The sequence below is a fragment of the Lipophrys pholis genome, assembly GCF_963383615.2.
Source record: "Lipophrys pholis genome assembly, chromosome: 7".
Taxonomy (NCBI): Eukaryota; Metazoa; Chordata; class Actinopteri; order Blenniiformes; family Blenniidae; genus Lipophrys; species Lipophrys pholis.
The window spans coordinates 12060826-12072262 of record NC_137638.1 but is presented as its reverse complement, the minus strand read 5'-3'; the positions used below and the strand labels follow the sequence as shown (position 1 = coordinate 12072262).

Genomic DNA, 11437 nt, shown 5'->3' with positions numbered 1-11437 from the left:
GCCTACGTCTCGTCCACCAGTGCTGTCTCTGAACCAGGAGTCTTTGCAATATATACAAACATTTGTATTTCTGTAGACTCACAAACGTGTTTTTTTATCATTTCATTTGATGATCTTTACAGAAAAGGCCTATGTCACACATATTAACTGCCTTACTCTTGAACCACATTAGTGAATGAGTTTGCTCCGGCAGCATATGGTTTATGACAATATGAAGTTTAACTCAATAGTCTGCTTCTTTTGGATCCTATTTGGATCCAAAAAGCAAATGTAAACTTGTACAACTCTGTTTAACTGTTTCTTTGGGTCACATTTTAGTTTCCAAGTTTATGCCATATAATATGATTAGATTGTTCATCTTGATAGGAAATGTGGGCCAGTTATAATATAATGGATGGGACAGAGGGCCAATGTTTGTATTTTTACTCGGCATATTATATTCTATACTCACTTTCTGTGCATGCATCATGTCTTGAATTCTTTTCCTTCAGTGCGGCTGCTTTATTTATTTTTTGGGGGGGGCTTTCTTTGACTAGAAAGTCAATATTAATGCTGTTGTCATCAAGTCAAAGCTGCCATCCATCTGCCACCTCAAAGCTGTGCTATGTAGTGTTTGATTTTCTATAAAATCAAAGCTTGAGCTGAATGGTTTCAAGCTACAACTGCCTCCCCTCACTCATTTATCTGCAGTAAAATCTGACAGCAGTTCAAATCCTGACGTAACATTTGGCACATCTACTTGACAACATTTCATCACTTGCCAAACACTTGCTCAGCATGTCTGACATTCACACTGTGCCATTTTTCTTTTTCGCTCTCTGTCTCACTGCAACTCCATCTATTTCTCTGCCTTTTCACCACTGTGGTGTTTGTTCCCAAAGCAAAAGGAAATCGCTGTCAGTCATTTTCATTGTAGTTATTAAAACAAATATTTCATTTTCATCATTAATAAATCATAGATAAAAGTGACTGTTGCCAACAAGTAAATTATTCCAGTTCCTCTCTGTAATTTGGCCTTTTCTTTTCAAACCACACATATAATAATACCAGTTCATGAAGTTGGAAGACCCACTCATGTTATTCCTTCCAAATAAAATCAAACGTAATGGATGTTGATGCCCTTTTTTCATTACACTTGGTTGTGCAAGACTGAAGATGACCACCAAGTCACAGAGCAGAGAGGATCATGGATTGTAAAACCATTGTTGGAAAAAGAAGCTAAATAGGATCACATAGTGGTGCGATCCTCACAACGGGTTAAATCTGGGAGTCGGGGATATCTTGATCCTTTTATTACAATACCTATACCAGTTAAAACAGTTGCAGAGTATATTGAAAAAATACCATATCATTCAAATGAAAAGCATTCAACTGGTACAAAGAAGAGTTACGCTTTTCATTGCCTGTGGATCCCAACAACTATAAAATATAATGACATATATTGTGGAAAGTATTGGAAATACAACCAAATCAGTAATGTCCGTAATGATCAATGACAATAAAGAGCTTATCCTAATTCAGAGGTAGGTTATTTTCACAACCTCAGAGCCTTAAGAATCATTAAAAAACATAAATAAATTGACTCACTGACAAAGAAAACAAATAGAACAGAGAAAAAAAATGCATAAAGTGCATTACAAACTGATTGCAGGTATTGTTAATGGAAGCGATAAGTTATAAATACCTGCCATTAGAGGAAGCATGCTGACATATTTAAAATTCGGTCAAGTAGATAGTCAAGTAAATACGCACACACATAAGGCATGTTGAATTTATTTCCCCTGCACAAACAAGTGAAAAATGCAAACAAATAAATAAACACAGAAACAAACAAACAAACACAAAATTAGGATTACAATACAAATATAGTAACCTGTAATTCCAAAGCTGTTGGTTGAACAGACTCACAGATGCAGTGCAAAAGACGAGTTTTCCCAAAAAAGCAAAGTCTGAAAACATTTCCTCCAATCAATGTGGTACAAGGTTACTGTTTTCTGAGGAAAGTTTCAACACTGCTACTTCATAACAACAGGCGGTTTCACAGATGACATAGCCAGAGACTGCGCTTGACTTTGTGAGGTACACTAAGAGACACACGTGCCAGATTTCATGGAAAAAATATAGTTTTTATACCTTTTTTTCCCCCAACAGCTACAGAGACGATATTTATATAGAGAAGCGGAGGAAGAAGGTAGAGGGAGCGTCCAGTCATACATGCACAACATGCAGCTGTTGTGTGCATGCAGGACAACTATATTCATCATATCATCAATACGGAGAACAAAGTTCTATTATTCAAATGCTACATTTTTTTTTTAACCCTCACAAGGCATTACTCGCTCTTGTTTTTTCTCTTTACAATAAAAGTAAACAGAGTTTGTTCTTTACAAGAGTTTGGGATGCAAAAATCAAAAGGTTAGAGGGACCAAAATAAAAACAACTACAACAGCAATAAAATCAATATTTACAGCATAACAATTTAAATTATTTCTTCATCAACCATATGATATGTGTAAAGTCACTATATACAAAAATAACATAAGTACAGTAACTGATGAAAGAATTAGTGTGGTAAATAACGATCATACTGTCAAGTCAAGCAAAGCTACATCTCAGGGAGTGCGACAAGTGATCCAGCCTACACTGCAGTCGGGCCCAGGTTACACTCAGAAACCAGACTGCACACATTAGTTCAGCTGACAGTTTACAAAAGCCAAAGAAAGTCTGAATGCACACAAGCGCCGTGAAAGCTTTGGGTTAGAAGAGGTTGTGACAATGTTTAAACAGTAGAGGGAGATATTTGCCTACGATTAGATGCTGCAATGAGCTTCCTGTGTTTTCACTGACAGCTACTCTTAATTCTACACAGGATCTAATTTCTGAAGGAAAAAATGTCAATCTAGCCTGTTTACTAAGGAAATCTCTTTTTTTTTTTTTTTAAATAAGGGGTATCTTTTCTTAAAGTTTAATGCTTACAAATTGTCAATTGTAGGGAAATTGACCTACACTAGTGGAAGGCACTGATCAATTGTTTAAAAAATATTGTATCATTCATGTGGACATAAAAAAGAAGACTCTCAGATTTTGTGAATCTTTCTACCTAAAAGTCTGTATTCCAAGACAAATACAGAGTTAAGTGTTTCACCAAGGGAAAAAATGGAATTCACGAAAATACATCAAATTTAGTTTTTCCTTTTTGTTTCTGTCAACATTATATCTGAAGGCTTAAAGGCTTTTTGCCATAACCAGCCCACTGAGGATGCATAGTGGCTTAGAGAGTCACCCTGATAAGAGTGAAGCATGCTAAGCAGAGGGTCAGGGGTCAGGTTGAAGGCCATTTAGACAGTTACATCCCAAGCTGAAAAATCATGCAAGTTTTATGCAGCGACTATAGTGACAAGAAGCGTTTTGTGCTCTTGCTCAAAGACATGGCACAGAAATGCACAGGCAATAGGACACAGACAAACCGCACAGAGACACAAGCACAGACATCTCTCTCTCTCTCTCTTTCTCTCCCTCTCTCTGTCTCTCTCTCTCTGTCTCACACACACACTATCTGTATATGCTACATCTCTGTATTTCATCCACTTGCTCCATGCTCCCACTCTTTGTTCTGCACTCTCAGGCTGTCGGGGAAGCGTGATGACATGTGCATCGCATTCGAGACGGAGGAATGTTGAGCACACACAGAGACATGCAGTTTCTCCAAAAACCTCATGCAAAGCAACCAACATGTCTCCTCCTCCTTCTTCAAGAAGACAATGGATCAAACACCTTGCAAATTGTCACTGTCGTCAGACACGCTTTATCTCTTGTAAAACTCTCAAGCTCGCTCAATCGAACTCATCCATAGATCCCTTTATTCATCCATCAACTTTTCTTGCAATTTCCTTTTGATTGATGAGATCATGCAGGCATCCAGCCCTCGGGTAGGGGTGGTCCATTTTTAGCAGGCCTGAGTGGGCCGCAAACTGCTGTAACTCAGGCAGGAAGCCTGGGCTCGATCTTCAGCGACAGATCGTAGAGTGTATCCTCATCCATGATCAGAGTCTTATCCAGAAGGTACTGGGTCACCTGAATCCAAAACACAAAAGGAGGTGGACAGAAAACTGAAAAGTGTTAAACAGTACAACTATTGGGATTGTCTAAATTGTACTCCAGCACTGGTAACAGTAAGTCAATTTAAAATAATATTCAAAAATGATTCAAGGTTTAAGTTCATTGACAGTTTAACTGTATTATTTAATGATATTGTCTCAATATCAGGCATCCAATTCAACGTACTTGTATAAAATATCTACATTTGAAATACATTTCGTAGACAAATGATACATTGCATAATCATTAACTTGGATATAAAATGGATGTAAAGCAATTTTCTGTGGTAAAAGAATAACCTATATTGACTATAAAAACAGAAATCCAAAGGTATGAATGTTCAAAATCAAACACTTGAAAAAACAGACTTTAAACAGCACTCCAAAATACTACTTCATTACAGTAATGCGATTATATGCGATTCGATTCTTCCATGCTGGTGGGCAGTGGTTGGTATCCTCGTGGCACATTGCGAAGTGTACAACAGAGAATTTCCTGCTGATGATGAGTTCTTAGCCATCAAAATACCACCACAATTATCCCAGAGATTGCTTTATTGTATTTGGCACTGCATGCAGCATTACTGCAGGAGTGTACAGTCCACAGTTTCCACTATACAGTTATTCACAACAGCTGCCCAGCATGCAGTTTGTTTACATCTTTGTTCGTGCGAAAAATGCCACTGTGAGTGCAAAACAGCTGGACAACACTGTGATTTTCTAAATTTTATTTCCACCTTGGTCAGGACTACAGAACTATACAGAGAGTGTGAACGCCACTCCAGATTTCACACGAGCATGATTTCTTCTCAAAAATGATATAAGATTGACTCATGCTGGGAAAACACATCACCCTGACCCCCAGACTTCTCTACCTAAAGCTCTCTGGTTCTCACCAAAAGGAGGCCTGTGCCACTTAAAAAAAAATTATTTCATTATAAAAGCAAGTATTTGCACACTACAAATGTTTCTGGATCATGATACATCTACTAAAACTTTACAAATCAATACATTTATAAATCTGATTATAGATTTATTGAATAACTGAACATAGGGTTGATGTGACAAACTGAGTAAAACCGATGCGATAACAGTAAAGTCATTGTGTATCCAATAATCAAACTCTCACTACAGCGGTTTTTATAAAATACTTCTCATGATAAATTGATCAGCTGATGAAAAGCTGAGGGTTAAGCTCCGATCATAGTTAAAGGCTTTAAAGCAGAAATAGAGGACCTTCTACAGAGCTGCCTACATGTTATAGCTCTTTATTTAAGTAAGAAAAGTTAAGAGAGTCATTTCAAATCATCACATCAACACTTCAATTAATGACATCCATTGCATATCTTGGATGTAAATTTGTATATTTTTTTATTAATACCATTATATTGTCAATGATAGTTTTAAAGGCCTTTTTATGCACTTTGTACATAAAGCAGTCATAAGTATACATGTTGTCTGCATTTGTTATCAAGTGATGTCTTTGTGATGTTTCTAGAAAATGAAAACTCAAAAAGCAGCGGTACCTTGGCCTGATGCTCTATTCTGTACGGTGTCTGCTGGAACTGTCGGATCTCTCTGATGATGTGGGATATCTAAACAAAACAGAGAAAAACAAAAAAAAAAAAAAAAAAAAAAAAAAAAATAAACAAAACAGAGAATTTAATTGTATTACAGTCTCTCTGTGTGTCTCATGTGTTTGTGTGCGTATATTCACCCACCATCCTCATTTTGGAGAAGTTAACCAGACCCTCCTCAGTGAAGTTTGGTGTTCCCTCTTCAATAAAGGCCAAGTCTGTCAGATACATTCCCAGGTATGGCACACAGGGAGGGTTGCAGCTGAAGTGGAGATATAAAGGAATATCATTCCAAGCAAAGATGACGAAAGAGGTTGTTTGATTTTATTTTCTGATCTGAAAACTAAGGCAAAGCCTCACTTTTTCAGGGTCTCCCTCAGGTTTTTAAATCTCCCCTCAGAGGAAACGGTCTTCTGCAGTTTGTCCATCAGGGCTTTAGTCTGTGAGGGTCACAAATACACTTTCACAACCATCACAAAAAGGGTACGCTTCAAAACCAGAGTAATCTACATCAACCGTGATCAAGTTGCTCTTCACAGGACGGCCATAATGGAATGATGAAATCAAATTTTCTCTGTCTAGAGCAGAATGGCTTGCTGCTCAGACAGACCGTCTACTGATTGGATGATTATGGCTTGAATCGATTTAGTGTTCATGAGGATCAAGCAAAGAGTAGATAAACATTGAGGGGTAAATGTCTCTGCGTCGTCTTCTGTCTGATTACTAATGGAATCAATCCACCAGAAGATGCACACGTGCAGACATTTCAGATTACTCATGTTGGTTGCATTTCAATTTTACTGACAACTTGCATTGTGAGTTTCACGTTTAGATTTCAGATTTTCTGTACAAAGACAACGGCTGCAGGGGGATTTTTTCCACCTGTTTGCTGACTTTAGCCCAGGTCTTCTTCAAGCGGTAGATGGCGCTGCGATTTAGTGCAGATGTGATCTCCAGGACTCCGTTGTAGTTATTAAGACAGCGACAGATATCTGCGACAGCTATCCATTTCTCGATGGAGCTGGCTCTCGAGCCGACGTCAGTGTGGGTCATAATCTGTGATGCCACCAGGTTACTCATCTTCAAAAAATAGAAAGAGAAGATATTCGCAAAACCGCTTCAGATGGGCGTTTTAGGTTAATAAAGGAAGAAAATAGAAGACAATGCAAGGCTGTTACATCATTGAAGTGTTGGCTAGTTTTCATGATGTAGGGAGTCCTCTCTGTCTTGTCGACCTTCATCCACCCCTGACCGAGGAACTCTCTGGAAAAAGCGACAAAATATTATATGTTCATTTGAGTGTACAAAACAGTACAAGTTAGATTAGCGGAAATGAAAAATATGAGAAGTTTTGAGACACAAAGTTAGTACTCAGTTAATCATTTCAAACACTTAATGAGTTGCGCTGTCAATCAAAGATGTTATCAAACGTTATCATGGCAGATCTTACGGGGGAACAAAACTAAATCAGAGGTTTACTAGAGATGGGATTCAGTTTAATATTAAGTACACTGGTTTTATTAAGCAGAGCTGAGTATGACGCTTGTTTGTTTGTTTTAGTTCCAAAGTCAAGCAAAAAGTGTGTAAAGGTGACGGAGTGGTGTTTGGTCTGATTCACAGTGTGAGACGATAATGAGACGACTGACTCATAAGGGATGCTCCTGAAGACGATGTGATCCAGCAGAGTGATCTGCTCAGCCAGCTCCATCGCAGAGAGAGACTCAAAACACTCTGCCTTGGGACAGTCCGCCTAAACACACACAGGGAGTTATAAATATCTAATAGGCTGGCTGTGACGACGATGGTTCATGACAGCTGATGGTTTCCTGGAAATGTTCACAGTAAGAAATAGGTTGTATTCACACATCTGCCGGGAGGCAGGACAGATTTGTTTCGTATTGTTTGTCTATATCTATGGTTATTAACTCGTGTTAACTAACCAGTTGTGCTTCTGAATCCTGGTATGAACTGTCTCCTGGTTAACAGGGCCAATAAGTGATTTAACAAGGTGAACCTCACAAGACCATCCCATAAACTGGAGTGTGCAAGGCTCCACCTAGTGGTTGGGCTGTCTGAAAGGCCAAATAATTTTTGTTTCATTTGTAATTAGGCTACTGTATTTAAATAGATTTTTCGGGTATCTCCACTTCCAGTGTTTATTTTTCCAGTTGACGTTTGAACACAATTGGTCTGTACTTCCTAATCAAACCGTACAGTTTGTGATGAAGAGGAACAAAACAACAGCAGTGAACTAGAAGAACCTCCTATGTTTCATATCAGAAGATATAGATTTAAACTTCCTATAACAATATATATATGTCCAATTCAACACTACAATGGGTGGGTATAGAGGCATTTTATTTGGAAAGCATTGATAATTCTGTATTTATCACTTATGATTGTCTTGTTGCTACATTATGATTTAGTTTTTTTGCTTGTCTTATTGTCATTAGACCAATTAAATACTTTTTTTTTTTTTTACCTAAGACAGATAATATGATTGAAAAATGCCTCAAAATGAAACTTTGAAATGATAACAATGTGATTAAAAACACTGCTGTCCAGGTAATTAATTTTTTTTCTATTTACGTAAATTATTTTAGGTTGAACTTGTGTCTCACAGCTTTGATCCAAGTTTAATTATAATCAGTGTCATTGCGAATCAACAGCAGTGAAATTCAAATTAAAGGCGAATCAAATCACCCAGATGGGGCTCAGGTCATGACATTTTTTGATTTAATTATTTAATATAATGATCATAGTTATATGTATTGAAATGATACAAATGTTACAATTTTGTACTTTTCCTACCATCTGTAAAATGTCTTCTATCCTTAGTTGGGCGTCATCCTGCTCATCTTGAGAAAGGGCACTAGGAGACACAATCATAGCAGAACATAACGTACTACAGATGAATAACAGGCAGCTTTTATGCTAATTCAAAAAAAATAAATGCAAGCCAAATGGATGGCTGAGATTTGACTTTCAAATGATAAATCAAAGAGATTCTTGTGTGAGCAGACATGAGTGTTTACTGTCATTTCTGCGTTATTACCTTAATATGTTGGCAGTGGCTTTCCTCTCCTGAGGCAGGAGGTCTGGATCTCTCAGCACCTCCTCCAAGAGACAGATCACCGACATTTTCAGTTCCCCGTTCATCTCAAAGTCCTGAACACAAAAACAAATCCAACTCAGATAGGTGAAAGGATATGTTAGTGTTATAGGAAGAAAAAAAAACTACTTGGTTTGCTCATGTGTGTCTAAAACATGTAATGTTCAAGTTTTCATTTAAAGTTAGAAAAGCAAAAAAATTAAGAAATAATAATATTACTAACAACAAACAATGACATGAGCTTCACAAATATACACCTATTATCACCCATTACCTCAGGGAGTGGTCAACACTATCACAAATATATAAATGATTAACAAAAACAAATAAATACCAATGAAAACATCTTTTTACTCTCAATGTGAATCATAGTAGTGATCAAAATCTGATATGGTATATTTCATCCTAAACTATGATATTGCAGTTTCTTTAGGTAATTTACCTGATAATATTTTGAATTAAATGCTTATAGTTTTAAATCTATGTTTGATTTGAGTAACATTCTAAGTAACAATGTGCATTCTACCTGTTGTTTTAGTTTTGATCAGTTGATAAGGGGTTGATGAAAAATAATTGTATTACACTTATTAAATTCTGAGCTGGTCTTAATTTAGACCACAATGATAAAATGTTGATACTTTCAGTGAAACTCTGAAACTCAAACAGGCAAATGCATTTCCATTGAGGTAAGGTATTAAGGTTTGATGTAGATAATTATTTCAAATAATCACCCTGCAGCTAATTTCATTATTGAATAATTCTCTTTTTCTCGTTGTGACTCGTTGTCACTGTGATTGTTATAGTCTCTTTTTTTTTCACACTTCAGTACAACTCGTGTTCAAAGGTCACTTTTAACAAGCTCCTTCACTTCTTCTCTCGCTTCTAAAAGACGAATGTGAATGGGCGTACGTGTGTTAATAAGCTGACTAAAGCTGGCCTGTCACGCCAGCATTTTGTATTATTGAAGAAAATACATGAAACAGATCGATGCAGTTAGACTGGAAGGACCTCTAAGCGAAGAGCCAGGCAATTATCTGGATGCTCAATTCATTAGACACTGGCTCTTTAGCAGAGGAGCATCCAGGTTGAGTTGACCGCCCAGTCGAAACTGTAGACTGTGTGTGTGTGTGTGTGTGTGTGTGTGTGTGTGTGTGTGTGTGTGTGTGTGTGTGTGTGTGTGTGTGTGTGTGTGGGTGTGTGTGTGCGTGCGTGTGTGTGTGGCTTTTTACATGATCAAGTGAGAGCAGTGGAGCACAGAGAGAACGCATCAGTCACCTGCTTTAATGAGACCACAGATTTGATCACCTCTGCACAACAGAGAACCCCCCCGCCCCCCCCCCCCCCCCCCCCCCAACACACACACACACACACACACACACACACACACACACACACACACACACACACACACACACACACACACACACACATGCCCAAGCAGCAGCAGAGGAGGAGGGTGCAAACAGACCTGTGAGTGTTTGGACACCCAGTGGCGCAGCACGTTGAGAACTCTGTTAGTTGCAGCTCTGCGGATGATGAACTCTTTATCGCAGGTTCTTTCAGAGTTAGTAAACACTAGAGGGGAAATTGCAACCACAGACACAGTAAGAATTAAATAAAAGCTGAGAAAAAAGTGAAGAAATCACGTTAGAAGTGTTTCTGAAGCGCCAGTACACAGCTGAACGGAAGCATCATCCACAGTTCTCAGTCTCAGTTCTTAGTCAGTTTTTAAGCTATTTATAGACACTGCACTTTGATGACAATCAGCCATCACACTAAATGTCTGCTGCCAAAACAGACAAGTTGTGGCAGTATGAATGCTGATCCCAAACATCGCAACCTGTGCCTTATCAAAGTCAATTAGATCCTTAAACTGTGTGTGTGTGTGTGTGTGTGTGTGTGTGTGTGTGTGTGTGTGTGTGTGTGTGTGTGTGTGTGTGTGTGTGTGTGTGTGTGTGTGTGTGTGTGTGTGTGTGTGTGTGTGTGTGTGTGTGTGTGTGTGTGTACCTGGTGGTGTACCATGTCCTGCTGCTGCAGTGGCTATAGCGAAGGCTGAGGCAGGAGAAACGGAGCAGCGCGAGTTCTCCCCCGACTGACCTACAGACAGATAAACATATAATTATCAGCATAAGCATCAACAACAATATTGTTAATTTTGATAGCTGCTTGTATTATTCAGGGGAGGAAACAAAAGTGAAAAGAAATTAGCTTTCCTTTCATTCTGACACAATCAAATGCAATGGTCAAAAATATAAACGACTGTTGGACTGTCACTGTATTTATATATAATATATATGTATACTATGTGATTATTAATCCTGTCTATTCTTTGATGTAATGTACAGATTTTAATAATGAGCAGATTTTGTCACAATAATAATGTACTGTATATGCACTGTAGCATACAACAATAGAGTGTTTAAAGTGTCTGAGGTGGGACAATATTACAAATTGTTTACATGTTCTGTGGGAACATTGGTGTCAGAACCAGAGGATAACCTCACAGAATGTAAAAATGTGGACTAAAATATTAACTTGCGCAGTAATGCTGTATTAAAAAGTGTTTTCTGATCGATGACAGTGATTTTGTGAAATCATGAAAGCTGAAAGCCTGCAGATATTTTGTGTCTTGAGAAGTGACCAGAGTTTGA

At 38.0% G+C, this 11437-nt stretch overlaps 1 protein-coding gene across 1 annotated transcript in view; it reads right to left on the bottom strand.

Moving 5' to 3' along the window:
• Window positions 1-1762: 1762 nt before the first annotated feature.
• rasgrf2b (Ras protein-specific guanine nucleotide-releasing factor 2b) overlaps window positions 1763-11437 on the bottom strand; it is a 45689-nt gene continuing 36014 nt past the window's right edge. Inside the window, exons 18-28 of the mRNA XM_080468012.1 lie at window positions 10794-10883; window positions 10255-10361; window positions 8730-8842; window positions 8486-8546; window positions 7321-7424; window positions 6853-6937; window positions 6557-6754; window positions 6035-6114; window positions 5819-5936; window positions 5624-5692; window positions 1763-4074 (exon numbers count right to left, since the gene is read on the bottom strand). Of these exons, the coding sequence (XP_080324138.1) occupies window positions 3982-4074; window positions 5624-5692; window positions 5819-5936; window positions 6035-6114; window positions 6557-6754; window positions 6853-6937; window positions 7321-7424; window positions 8486-8546; window positions 8730-8842; window positions 10255-10361; window positions 10794-10883 (1118 nt within the window). The 3' untranslated portion in view covers window positions 1763-3981. The remainder of the gene's footprint in view (window positions 4075-5623; window positions 5693-5818; window positions 5937-6034; window positions 6115-6556; window positions 6755-6852; window positions 6938-7320; window positions 7425-8485; window positions 8547-8729; window positions 8843-10254; window positions 10362-10793; window positions 10884-11437) is intronic.